The 23,761-nt window shown below is 37.3% G+C and overlaps 1 protein-coding gene across 11 annotated transcripts in view; it reads right to left on the reverse strand.

Moving 5' to 3' along the window:
* CEP170 (centrosomal protein 170) overlaps positions 1–23,761 on the reverse strand; it is an 83,923-nt gene that overhangs the window by 47,336 nt on the left and 12,826 nt on the right. For 10 of the 11 annotated variants that reach the window (XM_072331427.1, XM_072331423.1, XM_072331426.1 and 7 more), the window contains exons 2-7: positions 15,216–15,361; positions 10,749–10,838; positions 6,774–6,855; positions 6,133–6,188; positions 5,865–6,027; positions 4,151–4,285 (exon numbers count right to left, since the gene is read on the reverse strand). In XM_072331427.1, the coding sequence (XP_072187528.1) occupies positions 4,151–4,285; positions 5,865–6,027; positions 6,133–6,188; positions 6,774–6,855; positions 10,749–10,838; positions 15,216–15,320 (631 nt within the window). In that variant the 5' untranslated portion in view covers positions 15,321–15,361. Of the gene's footprint in view, positions 1–4,150; positions 4,286–5,864; positions 6,028–6,132; positions 6,192–6,773; positions 6,856–10,748; positions 10,839–15,215; positions 15,362–23,761 lie in introns of all 11 variants that reach the window. The other variant, XM_072331421.1, reaches the window with a different exon arrangement.

Here is a 23,761-nt window from a genome sequence, read left to right on the forward strand (position 1 = left end):
TCAGCTGACATAAATGTTTATGTGGGAAATTATTATGCAATAAGGTAGCATTAGAAACATGCATGCTACAGACAGGAGTTTAAGTGGTCAAGTATGCAGGGCAGCTTAATACATCTATGTTCCTCTCTGACATACTTCTTGGGAAGGTTTAGAAAAATGAAATACAGAATAGAAGTTTGATAGAGAGAAACAGAATAGAACGAATCAAGGAATAACAAAATAGCGGGTAGAAATTAAAAAGGAGGGGAACATTGTTAATGAATAACAAAATAGTACATATTCTTCATACGTTGCCACTGCAAACACAAAAAGATGTTTTTTATACCATGCTGTTGCAAGCCAGGAACACTCTTATTAACTCATTTTACTGATGCACGTTCTTTCCAGGCAGGTCCCTGCACTGCCAGATCTTATTCCATCCTGGGATACCTCATCTCTGGAGCGCAGTGCTTAGGCCGTACAACAGCACCTCACTACTCCACATTCTGGGAAATGGCAGCCCTCCCCCTCGCATCTCCAAGAAGCATGAAGCAGATAAAGCAATTTAAAGTCTACAAGGAAGGAGTCTCCAAAAACTCTCTGGTTAGCCAATACCAGTGCTCAGTCACCTGTACAGTGAAGAAGTGCTTCCTGATGTTTAGAGGAAACTTCCTGTGTTTCAGCTTATGCCCACTCTTCCTACTCTGTCTTCACTGCACCTTCCCATTAGGTCTTTCTATATATTGATAACATCTCCCCAAGTCTTCTCTTCTCCAGCTAAATAGTCTCAGCTCTCAGCCTCTCCTCACAGGAGAGGTGCTCTACTCTTTTGCTAATCTTATCTCATTAGCCCTTCCTTGGACTCACTTCAGGAGCCCCAGATCTCTTGTACTGGAAGACCCCAGAACTGGACACAGCGGGCTCACCTGTGCTGAGAAGAGGGGAAAGTTCAGCCCCCTTTGCTTGCTGCTGATACTTTGCTTAATGTAGCCAAGATACCACCTGTCTTCTTACCAGCAAAGGCATGTTGCTAAATCACATTCAACTTACTGTCTACCAGGATCCCCAGGTACTTTCTACCAAGCTGCCATCCAGCTGGGTAGCCCCCAGCACATACCAGTGCCTGGGTCTGCTTCTCCCCATGTGCAGGATTTTGCACTTCTCACTGAATTTCATGAGATTCTTGTTTACTAAGATACTGTACTAGACAACATATTTCTCTTTAACCAAAGAATCAAGAAACTGGATTACCAGACTAAAGCAACTTCCAAGCTAGAAAACAATCTTACAATTTATCTTACGCAAAATATTCCAAGTACAAGCTAATTTTCATCACTTGAAAGTGCTGTTTTCTGACCAAAGTACTTGCATCTTATAAAGAGTTAAATATTGTTTATTCTAACCAATAATACTATTGGAAGCAAGGATGAAACCAAAAATAACATAAATCCTGGGCTAAATCACGCTTCAGAATTTTTCACTGAAAATATGACTGCAAGTACTTACAGCTGTGTATTACAAATTAAAGCCACTTTATAGTGAACTCCTATTATAGTAAGTCATCAGCCAAGCTGAAGGAAATTGCATATAAAACCAAACATAGGTATAGAAGATAATCATAAAGCAAATAATTAAGATAGTGATCATCACAGCTCTGTAACTGTAATTGACTTCTATTTCCTAAAACCCATTTAAAATTCATGAGTTCTGTCTTTTCTAGTAAAGGCTTTATTGTTGTAAAACTCTACAACTGCTACTGAGATCAGCAGAAATGTATTTTTCACTTTTCCAAGAAATAAGAATACAACAAATGGACAAAATAATAATTACCTACCCAGGAACTTGTCACTAGCACGTAACCCTAAAAGATGCAGCATAAATAAAACAGTCATACTGTAGGTATCTTTGCAGCAATTGATTTTAATTGGGGCTAGCAGAGTCATGGATCATTAAATAAAATTAACAAGCATGTAAGAAAAAAAAAACAAAAAAAGCTTTAACTTCTTGAGATTTTGCAGGCTTTCCTGATATTTGCAAAGAACTTCCATTAGTGAGCTTCCGTTGAGGTAGGAAGACAGTAACAGTGAAATAAACCTATTAAATTGAGACTGTGGAGACTAATTGTCCATAGTTGGTTTAGCAGAAACAAATCTCCCATTTGAATCTCCTCATTAAACCTTGTCCCATCTGTTATAATTCATGCCTTCTTTTCTATTCAAGAAATAATCATGTACCAAATCATTAAAGCATGACGCAGATTATTCATAGGATTAATTTGTTAAAATGATATCAGGCTTCAGGATTTGAGATATTGAAGAAAGTTTCAAAACTCACATAAGTGAATTCATCTTCCATGAATTCTTGCAGTTTACAATATGACGTTTATAATATGAACCAAAATTGTGCCTTAAGCCCCTAAAAAAAATGAATAACTGTATCCATTTTGAAAAGTTTTTATTAAAATAGTAATTAATACAGTTACTGTCTGGGGACCAAGGAGGCAAATACCAGCAACCCCTTACCAAAATCTCTTGATAAATAAGTAAAAAATATGTGAAACATTTAATGCCATAATGTCTATGAAAAAATAGCTTTAAAAAAAGGAAAAAAAAAGAAAAACTACTAAAGAGAACCTGGAGTTCTGTGTCATAGCTTGTTAACGGTATGGCACTGAAACCACAGACTTCGGGATGTTTGTTTTTAGTAAGTCTATATTTAAGAGGAATAAATAACAATCATGATTTTATATTAAAATAACGTCATTGGATAAATGCAAGCCTTGCAATTTAATCATAGTTTTGTTATATTTTTTTGCTAAATGTATGGTCAAAGAAACAAAATCACAAATACCATAGACTTCACACTCCCCATTTTGGTATACAGAGAGCAAGGCACAGGTTTTATAGCCAGTGTACCAATAGCATGACTTGAAGGCAAGGACTTCTTTGTAATTGATGTCAAACATACTTCCCCACTTTCTTTTTGTTGTTCAAGGTGGAACAACATCTAACAGCCTTAATATCTCATTATTATTATTAGTGCCAGTGGGAAAAGAAAAAAAATGTATTTCCTGAGAACGCTTAGAAGTGTTTGAAGAACACCTTTCTAGACAAGATTTCTACCACACATTACAGAGTCAGAGATTACTAACGTGGGCTATTAAACCTGTACTTAAAAAGCCTTCACCACTGGAGTACAAAATAGCACCTCACAGCATCCATGGTAGAGAAAACCTTTTTACAAACATACACACAAGTTTGCAGTAATGCATTGTGACACCTTTGTTCCACATGCAACAAGTTGTTTCAAGAAAACCTTCGCTACAATAAATGATTTCACCTGGTTTCTTTCCTATTAGTCCAAATTGTAAGCGGCTTACTGTCTGCATCTTGAGAACTTTAGACTAACAAGACATAGCTTTCTAAAAGCTATGGTGAAAAAACAACAAAGAAATTAATTTTACTACAGCGTGCGTTAGTTTTATTTGATTTCCTCATGTTTAGAGTTCATTTCAATTCCTCCTTATTAGAGAAACAGTTACTCTATTTATATGTCTGATGATAGATTTAGGGGTCTAATTATAGACACTGAGATCCACATTTTGGCAACACATGCTGCAGACAACCTGATTATTAAAAAAAAGTATTAAGGGAAATAAAACTTCATCGACTTAACTTTAGACTAAGCAAATGTTTACTGCATAAAGTACAAGATGCAATCCCTGCTAATGCAGCATTACTAAATTACAGGACAGAGAGCACAAACCACTGTATATAGCCAAGACTCAAACACAAAAATAAAAAGCACATTTTCAGAAGTGATTTCCTTAAAACATCCCAATGCTATCTCTAACTTCTAGCATAAGAAATGACAGATTGACTAAACAGATAAGTAAGAGACAGTAGTTCAGGGAACATTTTCTAAATTCACTGACAAAAATTGTACTGGACACTGGAGAACTGACAGATGTCTGAAATGCATCTCTGGAAATTTCTAGTTTCTTGCAGAATTATTTTTTTAAGGTAAATTTTATTAAGCTTTCATCTGTGCAAACTATCTGTCAAACTTCCAAAAATAATATTGTTTAGATCTCTAGTTGACAGTACATGAAAATCAACTAAACAGCAAAAGCTCCCCAAAGAATTAGAAAAGAGAGAGAAAAGAGATTTACCCGAAGCTGTCGTCTCATGCATTTTCTCTTCACGTTTGCTGTCTGGTTTACAACCACCTTTTTCATCAGCTTCATCCTCACCCCACCAGGCTGGCTGTCCATACAGAGGAGTACCACGAGGCATGGTAGAAAGATCTATTAAAATAGCACAAAACCAAGGAAATCGCTTTTTTGTTTAGTTGTGTTATTTAGGTTCAAGCAACAAAAAAAGAGAGTGATTTATTGGGAACATTTCTCCTGGAAGCTGAAGTGCATTGGTTGCATGCATTTGCCTAAATACAAAACCAACTGGATAAGTGATCTGAGTTCTAAATATAAAAGCTTACTAAGGACCTGATCAAAACTTTTGGCACAAACACATCTGCAAAGGCAGCTGACATCTCTTATTGTTGCCCTGATACATCTGCAAACACCATTTTCTGCATTCAGTTTGAAGCCGTCACTAGAGCAGTGCATTCCTAAAAGCTGTTCACTGCTATTCCTATGAGAAGACCTTCACTTTTACCCACATTGACCTTCTGCTGAAATCTGAACTCAGCGCGTGAAAAACTGATTTTGCAGCACTGCCAGGGCTCCAAACCGCTGACAGAGAGCGCAGTGTTGTAAGTTAACAAGTATAAAACATTAGCAAGCACAATTATTTTTAAAACAGGCCATAGTTAAACTGCTGTACAATAAAGGAGAAAGTATTTATTACACAGAATGCAAACACAAAATTACAATATCTGTCTTCACAATAACTTATTGGACTAGCCTTGATCTGACCTCCCCACCTGAGAGTTTATTTACCATACTGAGATTTTAGTTCTGAGGTTAATTTAAAGAGTCTTTTATTAAAGATTGTGACCTGTTCCAATGTAGCTTACTAGGTACCTATTAGTTCGCCTGTCATTAATGTTTCATTTTGCATTTTTCTTCAGTGCTTTATTCAAAGCAATTAAATAGATTCAATATAAATTTCATAGTCATGCCAAAATAATTCAGCATGATTTAAAGATATTAAGTAATTTTAATTATTTGAAAACAGGCTTACATCTCACTTAATACTGAATTGTCCTCAAAAGCTTGATGGGAACAGCTTTGCAAACATACAACAACAGTTAGGGAATAAATCCCCTAAAAGCTTATCAGCTGTAGTCAAATTAACTTTTACTGTTATTGTGGAAGCAGTCAAGAGACAAAGGAAGTTGAGGTGAAAAAAATCCATTGTACTTCATAATGAAAACTTAAGTGGCTAAAAAAACAACATTAAATCAGAATACTGTTGGTAACAGAAATACAAAACCCAGGTAATGCTGCTTAAAAATTTGTTTTAGCTGTTTTCTTAACATGTAGATTCATGATAAAGGCAGAAATTCTATTCTGAAAGTTACTAATTACTCTAATTTTTTCTCCAAAAGGGTGAAAATGCATTGGAACAGGTTGCCCAGGAAAGAGGTACAATCTCTGATCCTGGAAGAAATGTGAAGACGTGGCAGTGAGGAACATGGTTAGTGGGCATAGTTGGCATCTGTTGGCAGTTGTACTAGGTGATCTTCAAGGTCTTTTCCAACATTAAAGACTATAATTCTAAGGCTTATAATACATCTAAAATTTAACACATGACTTAAAAATGAAACAAAACATCCATGTGTGTAATTTCACAGACATCCTAGTGAAGCAAACAAATGTCTCTTCCAAGTTTGCATGCTTCTGCAGCAAACATGCACCTTACCTACGGATTTCTCTTCAGATTTCAGTGATTCAGTAGTCTTGTGGTGCACTTCAGATGTGGAGTCTGTTTCTCTGGACTCTGAACTTTTGGAGCTGGTTTGCTTTGACCCTTCTGTCTCGGAAGATTTCTGGGATAACTGGAGTTGGCTTGAAAATTTCTCATGCTACATGACATTAAGTAAATAAATCAATTTGAAAGAATGAAAAAAAAAATCTTTTACCAATATATGATAATGACAGAGCACCAGCTAGGCACAATCCATTGTTACCTTAAGGGCTTCTTCAGGGACTCTCATCTCTCCTCTGACAACAGTAAAAAGATTAGTATGTGGGAAGTGCTAAGGAAAACACACAGCTCACAAGAGGATTTTCTACAAAGGCAACAGATCTGCAGCTTGTTCTGTCATTCCAACAGTAAGAACTGTTCTACACATTTATCACTGTTAGGACTAGCATGTACAGTAATACTTGTAAAAGAAAATGCACAACACAATTACTTATTACTTATAAATAGACCACTGAATAGATAATTTCATGTTGTAACACTACTCTTCTTTTCTCTTCCCATACAGTAGAAGACTTAGTCTATTTTCCTCAAAGTATTGCTTCTCAGTAGCATGGAAGTGACACACAAAAGTGAAGCATAAAGGAAGCATCAAGAGAAGCATAAAGGTTTGAAACAGTAATTAGAAATCAAGGTCTCTTTTAGTGAGAAACAATGAGATGTACGTCATCAATATTTCTGATCATGGTACAGTATTCTGCAATTTTCTCTTATTATGGGCATTTCTGTTGTAAAGAGAGATATTTAAAGTTCTCAGATACAATGAGAACCCTTCATTTAATGCAATCATACTTTCCTTGTGAGAAGTGTGTAACAGGGCACCAAGCTTTTTTTTCATGACAAGGATATCATATCCAAATCTCAGTTTATCTTCTAATTTTAGAGTGATGTACGTCTGTTCTGGAATCCTCACATCATTCACAAATGTCTGTAGAAATAAATGAGGACAGAAAGAGATGCTGTTAAACTGATAAAAAGCCAACAACCTAACAGAACAAAACAAGTTCCCCAACAATCAATCACTAGACGAATTTTATAAGAAGTTTTCAGCACTGCAAGTTTTCCCACTGTTGATTCACTGGGGAACATGACTTCAGATTAGCACTTATCATCGTTATTTTTCTTGTAGCTTGCTTTTACATTCTCAATTAGAGATCAGAATTGATTTATCATCAACTTTGTGAACACCTTTCAGTATTTCAGGTTGGGTATACAAATTCTGAGGTAGTTTTGAAGTTATCTACTTTGTCAAAAGACTTCAAGGAAAACAAATATGGACCAAATTACCGCATCCAAATTATCTCCAAAAAGCAGTGGTAAAGAACTCATCTGTTGTGACACCTGAACAACAGCAGGCATAACAATATTTGTAAGCAAAAATAACATCATTACACCAGCTAGCAGCAAAGCAGGGTGAAGTCCACAGTCTTGACAATACCTTTTGAAAGTTCACTTGTTGTACCATAACTAGTCCTCCCTCATTCGCTGTAAGAAACAATTAGAGAAACCAGGCAAGCTTTCATCAATTTGAAGAAAGATTGATGCACCTAAAATACGGCCCTATTTCTCCAGCTATAGAAGCTAGCTGTTAGAGGCAGTACAGATTAATTCAGACCTGAAATCCTAGTGGCTAAAAACAACAAGAAACTCACAAAAAGATCCTGGTATAACTTCAAGAGAACATCTGAGATACAAAGAGGAGCAAGAACCAGCAAGGTGGAGGAATAATACATGTTCAAGTCCAAACAGATCTGAGAGAGGGAAACTGAAAGATTTGGCAAACAACTTCACCTCTGGCAGGGGGATGAAAAAAAAGGGAATGTAAATAGAGCTTGAAATTACATTGCTCAAGCTCTACAGAAAATTCTAGAAAGTTACGAGTCAAAGCTATATTATCCCTGGAGGCATTCAAGGCCAGGCTGAATGTGACTCTGGAACCAACCAACCAACCTAGCAACAAGGCTGCAATTAAAAGAGAAGACATTAACTCTACACTCAGGCCCTTGAAGAATCTGTCCACCATATGAGCTGACAAAAACCTCCTGCACCACATCATCTCTTAAACTGTTTCTCAACACTGAATCCAAATCAGTACCAAGGAACTAAAATTCATGGTCTCAGTTATTCTCTTTTTGTTCTCTTCTGGCCTTCTTAAAATCGCCCTTCTACTTTTACTCAAAAAGAATGTTACATCTGGCCTTATAGCAACGTAACACCTTCCTTGCAAGAAATACAACCAATCAGTTACTTGGGACCAGACTCGTTCCTTAGATTTGCTTCCCTCATCCTCTTTCCAAATCCTTAAAAAGCCTTAATTTAGGGCAAATTCGGGGCAAATAAAATATTTATGGCTTAGCTCGTATGAGCCTATTGCAATATTTTATGAATTATTTAGCAGTTGTATTATTTTCTGTTCCTTGCTCAAAAACAATTTTACAGCTCCCTGCTCATTTTTATTTTTATTGAATGACTAAGCATTAATTCTGCAGATGCGAGGCTGAACATGGAATGCCCAGATTAAAGAAACTTACTTTGTTTTGGGCCATTTTCGGGGGCTCAAAATTCCAGCACCCTGCAGAAGGCTGCAGGCACTGCAAATTCAAACTTGAAAAAAAAATCTACAATATCTACATGTTTTTAAGAACTGGAGCAGCTGAAGTCTGCCACTTTTAAAGCACTTTGAAGCCAGGAGTGCACACAAGAAATAAATCTTTAATAAGTAAGTCAAGTATCTGAGTCTTTAAACACTTGTTTTGTTCATTTAAATAAATCCAGTATGAGATGAAGTCTCTAAAAACAGAGAGGATTACCTTCCCCTAAATAATACAGGGCTCCTCTGTTTTATTTTAGTTTTCTAAATATAGTAATAAATAGTAATTTAATTTTCTTTGATTTTTTTCTACTAATGCTCACCTCAATCATAAAACTGACTATTTTCTATGATGTAAATAACTTCTCTAAGAAATAAGGATTAAGAATTACTGTGTAGTAAGCCTAAAACTTAAAAGTAGTATTTAATGCATATTTATTCTAATTCAACATTATGAGAGCCCAGACATGCAAACAATATCCTCAACACAGCCTGAATTTCATTACTGGTTTAGAAACAGAAAACCATTAACTTCCACAAGGATGCTGAAGAATAAGACAGAAATGCAATGCTTGCACTTTTGGTCATGGAATAGGCTCTCTGTTATATTCTTCACTAGGAGCACAAAAATAAGTTGTCACACTTCAACAGCAACTGGGTAAAGGAAGTGTCTGAAGAACCTGGATCCTCTAAAGCTTGACAGAACTTCAGATGTTTCACTCAGCCTGGTGCAGAAATGAGTACCCTTAAGTAAGTAAAGGCGGCAGCTGAAAGCATTAGTTACAATGCTAAAGAAGTCAGATTTTGGAACATCTTATTTGTAAGTAACAAGGAAGCATATATAGAGATGAAAACTCTTCACAGAATTCAGCTCTCTTTTTCTGCAGGAAGTCAGCACTTAAATCTGCCAAAACAAGTCAAACTGTAATGCTACAGTAAAAGGAGGCCTTCTCAGTAATTTATCGCAGATAATCACTAGATTTAGTAGCTCTCTCCCTGATCCCAACAACAGATACTATTTTCCAAAGGTGGCTTCAAAACAGCCTTTGCACACAGAAGTAGGCTGAATTATGCAATGAGGTTCAGTTACAGAAAGCTAACTGCCTAACATTTTAAATTAGAATCAAAACAAAAGATCAGTGGTCTGAGAGTATCAGGGATTTTGTTTTACTTCCATCTCTACACACTCTCCTCCCCAGTTTATTCTTTGTCATTTTGAATGTCATTCAAAGCCATTTGTCACTGCCTAATATTCACAGCAAATGGTATAGAAGGATGAAAAGAATGATTGCCTTGTTATTAGTTCATTTCAGGGTACAGAGGCATTGCATATATTGTTCCGCCACGCCATTTTGCTGAAGTATTCTGCTGTATAGAGGAAATATAGGATTTTGTATCTGAAACCAGACAGGCAGAGGCATGTAAGAAAAAGCACCTACAAACATCTTAAGGTCTATGTCTTAAAACACAAAAAACTAATAAAGGCAGTCTGAGAATTTATCTTGAAAAGCACTTCATGACCAAACATCAAGTTAAAAAAAAATCAATGCTAAGAGACATTTCTCCTCATAATTTTTCAAACTTTTAGTAATATTTACTGAAATCAATATTTAGTAAGTTCCTAATATAGAATAAGTGTCAGAGACAATCTCACATTCATGATATAGACAGAGAAAATACCAACCACAACTACTATCTATAAAGAGCTCCAAGAAATATTTAAAGGGCTACAGAAAGTGACACAAAGGACACTGAGAAAGAACATGCAAATATAAATTATGGTAAGTAAGCTTACATGCAACACAGCTATTGTACACCCAAAATCTGTTTTCACATACAGAGTACAGTAACATCCCTATCTGTATGAAAAAAAGATAGTAAGGAATACCACGAAATAGAAACCCATTTCTTACAGAAAATTTCTAGAGATTAAAATACCCTTTTTTAAATAAAAAAAACTAAAACATATAATCAATTTAACATTTTTTGTTTCTACATTTCCAATATACAGAAGAATAAAATATACCTTTGTATTCTACTGAATTTTTTCTATTGCCAAAGCTCTTTCACTAAAGGACTTTATTTCAGTCCTTTAATTGAAGCTCCACAAAACAACCTTTATTTTTCAGACATTTCTCCCTTTTAAAAACTTACATGAAGAAGCAGTTAATTAATGTTTGCTCATTTACTGTTTCCTTGTTCAGAAAAAAAAGTTCCCATTGTTAACTTACCCCATTCAAGCTACCTAAATCCTTCACCAAGTGTTCATCTGTAGAAGGTTCATAGTTAAGTACAGCATGTTGCTTGTCCACACTTCGTGACTAAAATAACAAGAATAAAAAAATAAGATATTTCAAAAATAGACCAAGACAGAACTAACTGCTATTTCTTAGAGTAATGCAGCTATGTCCTCTTCATGCATTTCTTCAAACTTTATACAAAATAATTAATCCCCACTAACACGATGTCTAACCACATCCAAATCTGACTCTCAGTACTCACAGCATTATCACAAAATTCAGAATAATTATTTTCTTAATATTTCCTCAAACATGATTCTAAGTTGCATCCAGCCATATCTTATCCAAAAAAAATTATTTTTCTTTTCCCCACACTATAACTGATGTTCAATTTTACATCAATTTCACCTTTATTTCTCTTTTGCTTTCTTTCTCCCTGTAACTACATGCTTACACCAAAACATGATTATAGTTCTCTGGTATGGCTGTTCTCTCTAATACGAACAGTTTCCTGTCATACATTTATAAACCCTTCATTATGTTGTCTGGGATTGTTACTGTAGTATACAAACATTCATTTTTTTCCTACTTGATCTTAATTTTATGAAGAAATTATCTATAACCTCTTCATTAAATGTCTGAGTGGTTCCTGAGTTCCTATTCTCATTGCCTCTGATTTATTTCTTTAATTCTTTTTTTCCCTCTATAAGTATTTCAGCAATTTTTTAATTATTATTTTTTAAATGAAACTTGCTTCCAAATGTGAACCATAAATTAGGAACAAACATTGCTGCTATTTTCTCTGAAAACACTAAGACCAAATCCCCACACTTACATAGCACTGAGAAAGACCTGTGGGCTTATTCCTGTACTAGTACCTGCAGTCTGCTAGTTTTAAGGATACTAGGTTAGTGAAGATTAGCCAGATCAAGACACCAGGCCATGCAATCATATCATCTAAGGAAATGCTTTCACCAAACTTCTAATAATTATTTTATTCAATTACATATTGCATTATTAACCGATTATTATATTATCTTTACATGTCGCTGCATACCACAGAATCATAGAAAGGCTTGGGTCAGAAGGGGCCCCAAGGATCATCAAGCTCCAATTCTCCTGCCACAGGCATGGCCAACCAACTACCAGATCTGGTACTAGACCAGGTTGCCCATGGCCCCATCCAACCTACAAGCACCTCCAGGGATGGAGCATCCACAGCCTTTCTGGGCAACCTGTTCCAGTACCTCAACACTCTCTCTGTAAAGAACTTCCCTGACGCCCAATCTAAACCGTCCCTCCTTGAGCTTTAAACCATTCCCCCCTGTCCTATCACTGCCTATCCTTATAAAGAGTTGATTCTCCTCCTTTTTATAATCTCCTTTTAAATACTTGGGAGGCTTCAATGAGATCTCCTTGCAGCCCACTCTTTTCTGGGTTGAACAAGCCCATCTACCTCAGCCTGTCTTTACAGAGGAGGCGCTCCAGCCTTCTGATCACCTTCATGGCCCCCACTGGACCCACTCCAACAGCTCTGCATCTTTCTTGTACTGAGGGCCCCCAGACCTGGACGCAGTACTTCATTACTCATGAGGGCAGAGTAGAGAGGGACAATCACCTCCCTGTCCCTGCTGGCCACCCCTCTTCTGATAGAACCTGGGATCCACTGGACTTCTGAGCTGCAAGAGCACACTGCTGGCTCATGTTCAGATTTTCATCCACCAGGATGCCCAGGTCCTTCTCCGCAGGGCTACTCTCAAGTTCTTCTCCCAGTCTGTATACATATCTGGGATTAGTCTGATCCAAGTGCAAAACCATGCACACAGGGCCACCTTTCAAGTTCATTTTAGAATACTTACAAAATATATTATGAAGTTAGGAGTTAAAAATTTACTGAGAGAAGTAAACCTATATTCCCAGACATGGAAAAAAAAAGCCCTGCTGGAAAAACAGTGGCTAGGCATAGATTTGAGGTCTAAATCCATAAAACACAAAATAGCGTTAAAATGCTCACTAATAAGACTACTGTAACATGCTTTCTGACAAGAGAGCATGAATAAAAGCATTAAATGCCACTTTCTTTATCATGCATTGTCCACATGCTTTGCAGTAAAAGAACAACCAAGTTGTCAGAAGTGGAATGGAAGGTCCTACACAAAGAGCTACACATACAGAACAAGAACACATTATCAGCTTCTCCTTTGGTGGGTTCCTCCCCCCTTCAACAATTCGTGGTGTCACATTCATGCTGGCATGTAGACCTAACAGCAGGCTACACAGAATACTCTTGAAAATCACAGGGCCTCTTGATCCTTTTTACTACTTCTAAAGTCAACAACAGACAATAACATCCATGAATGACTGGACTCTATTCAAAATACTCATCCAGCAGGCAGCTGCTTTTGGAGGTGCTGATGACTGAAGTTTTGTAACAAAATAATAAATGCTCAAGTAATAAGCTTCACTCTAAAGACTGATCAGCCACAGACGAGGACCATTAGAACTACGTTATTTACTAATGAGAAAACTGCAAACCACAACACAACACACACACATACATATAAAGCATGAGGAAAACATATCACAGCATCTCCAGTTATGGAAGGATTTAAGGAAAGTGACAAATAGCAAGGAATTCAAGCTAGGTTTGAGTATATGGAACTGGAAAAAAAAAATCCTTCCTTATCAGCATTTGAAATCATTCATTTAAGTAGCAGAAGTTACAAAATCATGTCAGACAGAATTAATTTTGTTAAACAAGGTATTTGGCTCTATGAATAAAAGGTGGGTTAACTGAGGGTTAAGTGAGAACGGTGAGACACTGGAACTGGTTGCCCCAAGAGGCTGTGGAAGCCCCCTCCCTGGAAGCATTCAAGGCCAGGCTGGATGGGGCTTTGAGCAACCTGGTCTATGGGGAAGCTATGGGAAAGTGTCCCTGCATATAGCAGGGGATTGGAACTAGATGATCTTAAAAGTTCCATTAGCAGAAAACACACACACATGGATTTTAATACAAAGTTTGTAGCTAACCAGCTACATTCTAGTAAGTTGCAACTCTGCTATTTTACCTGGCATGAACAATTGCATAGATTAAACTGTAAATAATATTTACTGTTGGAAAGGGGAGGTGAGAATCAGTTTCCAGAATTGCCTAACCAACATAAACTATTTGAAGCATGTTACTACCTTTAAACTGTTTAAACTTCTACATTTTCCCAACATGTGAACAACAACAAAGTGTGGTTATATAAGGTGTAAAAACACCATCTCACAACCCACCTCAAAAAAGCCAACTTTGCTCTCTCTCAGTTTAATGACCTAAACCAGAACGTTTTTTTATTATATCATCCTGGGTAGGAACCAATTGTGTTTTATTTGCTTTTTTTTTTTTTCCTTACTGAAAACAACCACTTCATGCATAAATCCCCAAGACCTCACAATACCTGGGTTGTTTTTGTTGTTGTTGTTTTGTTTTTAAGAAAAATGGAGAGTATTTTCAACTTTATAAAAGACAAAGTATTTCTACCAGCAATAAACCTGTCAGATATCATCTGAGGTTGACATGACTTTGTACTGAAATTACACTCTTGGTAATACACGTAAAAAATAGGTTTCTAGGCACTTCATTTGCAAACAGGATTCCAACTTATCTATTAATGGCTACATATACAATTCCTGACCACAAAGAACTGAAAAGTAACTATGTTACTGCAAGGTAATTCTCACTGAGAATATGAAAGTTTAATCATCATAAGAGCTCTACAGTAATCAAAGATTTCCCCAAAATATCAGCATTTGCTATTAAAAACTACATACACTTGAAAGTGGCTCAGAGGCCTACAGCTTTGATAAAGCAGAGAGCATGCTGTATCGCTGCACGGCAATACAGTTCCACATCTCCTCTAAGAGCTCCCAAAGTGACTCAAGAGTTGAGGAAGCTACTGAACCATTCAACTATTCTGACAGACTTGTATTTTTACAGTTGAACCGGAATCGTTACTGAAATTGAGTCATTCAAATTCCTTAGAGATACAGGAAATAGCTTTGCTACTGATTTCATTGCCTTTGTACAAGGAGATCGGGACATGGAGATAGAGTTGCATCAAATCATGTGACTAAATTAGATTACAAGAAAAAAAGAAAGCTCTTTTCAAAAGCATCCGGTGCACACAACATTATCACATATTAAGGAAGCAGTTTATTTTTCATTCATCATACTGCAGAATTTCTTCAGCCTTCTATTCTTGCATTCAATATATTTCTATAAAGGAAATATGAACCTCTGCACTTTGACAGTAAGTGTCTGCTTGATGGCAATATATTCTAACTTTTTGTACAAACACAACAGATTAATCAAAACTATCACCCCTCCCAACATCTGGCAAATCTCATTTTCATGCACAGTATTAAACTGATTCAAGATTTGAGCAGCTGCACATGGGAAGCTGATGCAATTACCTGTAACATCAGCTCACAGTCATCTCTTCCAACAAAAATCATTTCTCGTGGCAGCCGATGGCGGGTGCCTCCACTGCTCACCAAAAACCAGGATGTTAAGCTCATTTTCTGCTTAGCTGATAAATCCTTGGCAAAGCTACGTCATCCTGCAGCGAGACAGAAAGAAAGAGGAACACAGAAAGTCATTTTGATTATTTTTAGCTACAGTTCCTACTCTGCAAACATCGCAAACAGAATACATAAAGCCTCTGAAAATACAGCATCTCTCAGTAGCAGACACTGATGCCAGCAACTGGAGGAAGTGACAGGCTACAGGCTTCCATAGTCCTGATGCAACGAGGCAAACTCGATCAGAGGTAAGCTTCTTCAAAATAAATGAGCATTGGGCTAATGCCAGTCATACATCAAGCTGTCAGAAAGCTTTTAACATTTAACCACTTAGTCTTGAGGTAATTGCCACATAAATGGTTTGCTATCACAATCAATAAATAGCATGGCAAACACAAAAAACAGCAATGTGCATGTGTGGCTTGCATATTTTGCAGTGAAAAAGAACTACTTCAAATTTATTCTATTTTAAGCTTAAGTTCTCCACGCCACACCCAATTTTTCATCCTATTTACTGTTAGATCTTCTTGGGAAAAATATTATGGTTGATACTTGGGACAGACAGAGTTCCAAATCTCTCCTTAAGAAACAGTCAGCCAGAGCAATCATATCATTCATTCATTACCTAAAGAATTCAGAAAGCAAACAGTCTGCATTCCTTCTCAGAACCAAATAGCTGGTACCTCTGTTGTTTTATTTACATCATTTAGAGAAATCAAGCTGAGCAACAGTACTCTAAGCAGACATAAACTTATAGTAGATTTGAGCATAATCTTCATTCTAACAAGGATGCTGAGAGGTTCTCAAAACCAGGCTAATGTGTAAGCACTGAATAAGCCACCAACACTGCTCCATTAAGTAAACTATGATCAAGAAGAGACCACAAATCATGAATGCACATGAAGAACAAGAAAAGTCAAAACTCTATCTAAAAGTGGCACAGCAGGCCGCAGTTAAGTCTGCAGCTTGCTATGGAAGTGCTGAAATGAACCAGCGAAACTGTGAAACCAATTAAACAAAATGGAATCCAAATGAAAGAACATAGAAAGAGGGTTTATTGTTTTAAAGGTTTATTTCATTAAAAGGATACACTGGTATTTGCAGGAGCGTGTTCTCATACACACAATACCTAGGTGGGATTACCTTCTCACAGCTGTATTACAACAGATTCTTCAGATGAAGCAAATGCTTAATTCACACTCAGTGGAAGAAATGGCGAACCATCTACACTGTACTTTTCAACACCAAATTGTGTCTACAAGAATAACATCCCAACAGCATATTTAAACACATCTAGGTACCCTGTAAGTATAATAATAATTACAATAGTTTATTCAGCTGCCCTCAAGGAAATTAAACTCTTTATTTTTAATATGATCTAGTTTAAAACTCGAAGATAAGCCAGCTTAATTAAATTGTATCTTTGCATTCCTTTTAGAAAGAAAAGGAAGTATTGAAGATTGCCAGTCTAAGTTGCCACTTTTAACAAGCAAATTATATGGGTATCCTAAAGCAAGCATACCGGTCAATATCAAAGCTCCTTATTCAGTTCATGTTTGACTAACTGTTAAGTCTCCCATCTGTTTATTGTAATACCATTTACACCATGTGGTCATCCTACACTAACTGCAAATTCATACCAAACTTCAAATATGATGCTCTTTGTGTGTATATGTATGAACATATGTGCTATTTTGAATCTCATACTATGCATTTGTTTACACAGACTTTTACTTTTAAAGCAGACAAGTAGGTCAACAACTACGAAGCTAGAAAGAAATAAGAACCTCAAACCTCCCACAAATGGTAAAGTCTGACAACAAGCACATTAAATGAAGTTACCTGAAAGTAAGTAAATAAAAAAGAAATTATACAGAGTAATCATTGCCACACAGCTTGGCAGCACATTCGTAGTTAAAAGTCCATCACCATTTCTATCAAAGCTAATACTGTTGTTCTTTTCCAGCAGTGCTCACTGCCTCTGTGACAAATCATCAACCCAGATACATATTTAAGTTTCAAGTATTCATTAGAATAAACTAACGCCTTTGATCAAAAAAGCTTGGCTGAAATTGCATGTGGCAAAAGTGACTGAAAAGAGATACAGTAGCAACAGATAGCAGAGCAAAGTAAGAGCACTGAAATTTTTATAGGAAATCATGCTTCTCATTAGCTCTAAGAGCTGCTCCAAAAGTAATGCCTCCTACTTTAGCATGTTAGCCCAGGACATCAGATGTAGATGTTGGTGGTACAGCAGTAGAAGTAAAACCTTCCTACCAACATTCCATTATGTACCACTGCTGTGTGACAGGCAGCAGCAGAGGGGCAGTCTGACACAATGGCACCTGAACCTAAGAGCTGGGATTTAATTCTACCCTGCAAAAGGCAAAAATGGCACCCGCTGACATTCATCAACACTTGCTGCATGTTTCTGGAGACCAAACAGCGAACAGGAAAAGAGAGGCAGAGGGTGATGTGTTTCAGCAGTGGTGACAGCAATCATAGGTCACCTCCACTGAACAAAGTGCAGCATGCAGGTTCTTGTTCGCTGATGGTAAAAATGTACAGCTAATGGTAGTGAGCACATTGAAAAATACTTTTATAGCTGAGAATTTGCTCTATCCAACAGTGTCACTGCGCTCCTTGTATGCATTGTAAGAGGCATTACTTTTGGAGCAACTGACATAGATAGTATCTGGACAATTACACCGAGGTCTGAAAAGTTCACGAAAGCTTAATGTTTTATATACACTGCTGTATTAAGTATTCTGACTGTAGTGAAAAGATTCTGAACAATAAGAGGGTGAATGATTGCTCACTGTCTGGGAGATACCAAACTGAATTACTGCAGCACAGGTGCAAAATCATTATCAGAAGCAGCTCTTTACTCAAGGCAATTTTAGGTCACAATAATTCTTGCAGTGAGACATTAAGGATACTAAAAGGTTACACTGGGTCAATATGCAATAAGCAGTCAAGGAAGAGAAAAGTAATTATGCCATTTAAATGCAACGATCCCATTTCTGGCTCAGGAACTGCCTGAGTCAGGAATAGGGCTCTAGGGAGCTGTCACTTGATATCACTGTAGCTAACACGCTCCCTTCCTTACGAAGCCTGTGCTCATGGGGAGCAGGACAGTGGCCTGGATGGACCTGCACTGCTGCAGGACAGATAACCCTTTTAGCTGAGGTACTCACCAAACACATCAGGATTTCCACACCAGCAAAATGAATTTTAAAAACTTTCCTAGACTTTGATACCAGGGTGGCATTGGATTGTAACATAATTACTGAGACTGGGACCATCCAAGGCAGTGCTTCATTCTACATACCATGGGTGTCTGTTCTCAGACTTTCATTGCAACTGTGAAAGGTTTCCTCGTCTGCAGAATAAATGGCACTTTATGGTCAAGGACCAGGAATACCAAAAAGCAATAATCAGCATGTAAGGAACTACACACAGGTCATAAGTCATTCGAAACAGATGCAGCGGCAAAGGAAAATTGGCTACATAAGACTGTAAATATAATTCAGTCCTAACAACTAAAGTCCTACATTACGTAGCCAAGAGATGGGTGTAACCAATTTTAACATGTCCAGAAAAACATTGCCAGGATTATAGTTTTGATACAGCAAAAATCCTTAATAATCTCTCATTTGAGCCATCTACAGACTACATTTTTGTATCTGCATGTCACTGAGAACAAACAACACTTTTCTCCATTAGTGAGAGTCCTACAGCGGAACAAAAAGCAATGCTTAAAATTAAAACTAAAGCTAATATACGCTGAAATTCATATTTAAGCATCACAGTTTTCCATATTACAACTGAAAATCACACCTTAATAGTACACAATTACCCTATTACTGTACAATGTATATTTTATTTAAATAACAACGTGCAAAAAGTTCTGCATGAAGCTGATACACAATATTGACAGAGATGCAATCCCTACAGTGCCCAGTATTTGAACTTTTAAGTTCCTGTTTCCAGCTGCTAAAATGATGCTAATATTAAGCCACCTTTGCCATATCACTGACAAGAAGCACAGTGCAGCACACATGGGGTAGTTTCAGGAAAAAATAAGAAATGGCTCAAATGTTTTTGAAACAAGGTAAAAGGAAAATATTTTGTCTTACTGGCATCAAAATAATAATAATAATCGGAAGCAGTACCTCATACATTGGTAATTAAAATGAATTGGTAATGCTCATAAATTGGTAATTGAAATGTGACAGGAGGCCCCAGTATCAGTTTGTAGCTTCTGCTACCGCTCTTGTGCAAATCTATCCAAATGCAGGCAAGAAAAAGGCTTTTCAAAACTTTCTATCTGTATGTTAGTTCAGCAAGTACACAGATGAACTTTCTTGCCATCTGCCTACATAGAGCTTTAAATACTGCTCTGTAATGTTGTAGGACCAGTTAGAGCTGGAACCAGCACCTCCTCCCCATTACTCTCAGTTCTTCCCCTGCTGGTGGTAGGGCCAGAGAAAGTGAATGCCACAGAAGACACCTGAACAGGAGACAGGCAGACTGCAGTGAGAACTCCAGGAAGGAAAACATCAGATGCAAGTCATGACAAGGGAGAAAACAGCCTTAAGAGTGCACTGACAGCATTAGCAATGACTGAAAGTGGCCTGAAGTTGAAGTCATTCCCAAGTTCACAAAAAAAATGCTCTCAGCAAACAATGCCCATCAGAAAAGTGCCTACCATGGCTGCTGCACCAACCGTCTGGGAGAACTAAGAATGCTACTGCCAACAGCTCTGTTTTTTGACTGAAACTGTGAAATCTATCCTATACAAAGAAAAAAGTGAACCTAATTCCAACCCTAAGAAGATTTCTGCATCAATATAATTGATACTATAAGGTAACCTCTATAAAGGTAACAAACTGAACTGTAGGAAGATGAATGGAAAATGCCACTATAATATTAAATCTACTCTGTAAAACACTGCTGTGGGGCAGGATCACAAGTGGTGTTTGATGCACTATCATAATTAACCTACTTACATACATTATAAGAAAATAACCTCTAGCTACATTGCCATATAATAGTTGAACCAGGATCTCTACCATATTTGTGTTAAAAAAGGAAGCTCAACAATCAGTTCGTGATGTTTTTTTCTCCTTTTCTCATCACTTGATTGTCCTGTGCCTTATTTATTGCACATCACTAAAACCTTCCATGAATTATTAACTTCCCACTGACTTTACCTACCATGCTCATCATCACAGCATGAGAAATTCATTAACACTTACGGCAAAAGCTCCATGACATCTCTGTAAAGGGTATATAATAAAAAGATAGCCACTCTATAGTTCCCCATTTAACAATACAGTATCTTAATTTTGGACTATCTGAATTCTAAAAGCAACAGCACTTCATCTTAAAGCACCCAGTTTGACACACCACTACAGGTGTTCAAACGGTCTCAATGATTTCATTTATAACACTGAACAATTCTCTCACAAGTAAGGATAAAGGGTATGGGTACAGGACTGCAGAAAAAAGACCACCTTTCCAAACTAGAGGTAAATAGCTCATCTCCCATCACACGAACTGTATATAAAAATTCATACTGTTGGGTAGCTTTAAATGCTTTAGTCGTTAAATTAGTTTTGGTGTTTATACAATCTCGTGCTTTCATTACTCACGTTTCTGTCATATCAGAAAGGGATACTGAGAGCTCCACAAGCAAGAGTCTCTTGGCTGAAACTATTCTGAATTCTGCAGTTAGTCCATTCAGCAAACTTGCTAATAAAGAAAACAATACAGGTATGGCTGAAGAACTTTTCACTGGGAATTGGAATTCAATTCAACTGCAACTGAGGCTACTTAAAGCAGCCCTTTACATAACAGTACTTCATAGTGTTGCTCCCCAGTAATGTTAAACCCATCTAAAATTAAAGTATTTTAGGCTAAATTCAAGAAAAAAAAATCAATCTGTGAACCTTCTGGGCTCACAGACAGTGTACTTCAGAAGGGGACAATAACAAGACTTGCAGCCTTGGATCCTTGCTTGCCAAACAGCACGAGATACTTCCAAAGAAGCGTAGCACAATTAAAAGACACATCTCAAGTAATGCTTGGACCAGTGCATAAAGTTAACAGGCTTTTCACTCTGTCTTGACAATATCCACAGGGGTTAATAAGACTACAGGCTGTAACAAAATTTAAAAGAAAAAAAAAGGTTGAAAGTATAAACAAAGTATTATTTAATATTTTAATATATTATTTAAGCTCATGCTTAAAACTAAGGAAACTTCTTCAATGTACCACAGCGAAGATGAGCTCACACGCTCACAAACACTGATCAAAAGGACTCCAGATTTTCAACATCTGTCAAACAAGCTGCAATTGTACATTACCAAATATTTTGCCAATGGGAAAATTCACCTCAAAAGATCCCTCTAGAAACATTCAAATGGTATTTATAACCCTGAACAGGAAACTGCTGTTACGATCAGAACTGATAAAATTTCTTTGATTAAAAAAATATTTCGTTTCATGAAAGTTCTTACTTATACAATTATATCAGTTACACTGATGTAACAGGATGGAACAAGATGGCAAGCATGAAAATCGGTAATGTGGAAGAATACAGGAAGCCCACAGGAAGAAAAATTAAGCATCCATTCAGTTTATCTACCCTGCTCAAATGGGGAATGGGCCTATGTTCAGGATGACTGTCCCTATCTGTAATGCTTCACCAAATATAAACAAATAAATAAATTGCAGACCTCGGTCTGCTGGCTTGTCAGATAAACTTTAATGTATAAGGCAACTGAATAACAGCCACACGTTTTCCTCCTGTTTTTGAGGTAGCATCTTTGCTCAAAGCTCTGAAAGAGGCTACAGTTCCCTGAAGAATCATCAGAACACCACACTGAAGCCTTGTTTTTCTAAAATCTCTGATGATCATGACTAAATTCTGCACAGCAAGGGAACCACAGAGAATGAAGAACCCCTGTTAGCCACTACCCTGCAAAGTGTTCTTTTCCTCTTTTCCTCTCCTCCTCCCTTCTCTTTTCGTCTTCTTTCCCCCACCCCCCCCCCTCCACATAGAAAAGGAGGAAGAAAAAACAAACTAAGCCTATCTAAGCCTCTTTGAATTCAAATCTAGAAAACCTTTTTGGGCCTTTTTTTTCTTTTTAAACAGAGTTTACTTGTAACATCTGTAAGATCTGATTTGCAAGAAGATACTTCTGAAAATAATTCTAAGGACAATTCTTTTTAACACATACAATAGAAAAGAAATTAAAATCTGAGCAAACGTATGCATTTACAGAGCATCGGGAGAGCATCAGTCACCCTCTTTCCCTTTTATTTTTATATACTTTAATTAATACGCACCCAGCACATTACAGATTACCCATTGTCTAAGTCCATCTAAAACAAGAGTTAGCATTTCACCAAATCAATAAAGCATCAGCACTGCATTCTTCTGTGTCTCTGGTTGGTAGTGATGAAGTGCTTTCTGTGATAAAACCCCAGTCTCCCAGGAGGGTCCAGTCTGGTGCCCTAGAGCCAGATTATCACAGGAAATTCCACAGCAGCATTTGCTGGAAGAAACATTTCTTCTCTCATATTTTAATTAGAAAAAGACACAAGCCTTCTGTCTGGGTATGCTACTAAGGATAGACCGAGACTTCCCTCCTGCATTCAAAGAGTTTGAGATCTCTACCAAAGGCACGCAGATCCTCCTCTCTCTCTCCCTCCCTCTCTCTCTGGGAGGCTGCACTTCAAGTACTGTGTTCAGTTTTGGGTCTCTCTCTACATGAAAGACATTGAGGCCCTGAAGCATGTCCAGAAAAGAGCAACAAAGCTGTGAGGGGTGTAAAGCACAAGTCCTATAGGAAGCTGCAGACAGAGCTGGGATTGTTTAGTTTGGAGAAGAGAAGGCTCAGGGGTGACCTTATCCCTCTCTACAAATACCTGGAAGGAGGTGGTGGTGGAGGTGGGCACTGGCCTCTTCTCCCTCGTAACTAGTGACAGGGCTGGAAGGAATGCTTTTAAGTTGTACCAGGGAAGGGTCGGGCTGGATATTTAGCTTTTTTTTTTGTTTGTTTGTTTGTTTTTGTTTTTTTTTTCTCTTTGAAAGAGCGCTCAGGTGCTGGAAGGGACTGCCCAGGGAGGTGGGGGAGTCACTGTCCCTGGAGGTGCTCACAAAACATCTATATGGTACTAAGGTACATGGTTTACTAGGGAAATATTGGTGATATGTGGATGGTTGGACTGGATCTCTTGGAGGTCTCTTTCAACCATGGTGATTCCATGGTAATGACTCGGAATACTGTATCCTGTTTTTGATGTGATAAAGAAAAAACTAACAAAATCTTTTCTTTTGCTGTTCTACCAGCATACAACCAAAATTTTACAGAAGGCCTAATTGACAGCTATCAAACATTTGAATGTCGTAGTACACAAACTAACAT

This window comes from Excalfactoria chinensis, chromosome 3 (assembly GCF_039878825.1).
Source record: "Excalfactoria chinensis isolate bCotChi1 chromosome 3, bCotChi1.hap2, whole genome shotgun sequence".
Lineage (NCBI taxonomy): Eukaryota > Metazoa > Chordata > Aves > Galliformes > Phasianidae > Excalfactoria > Excalfactoria chinensis.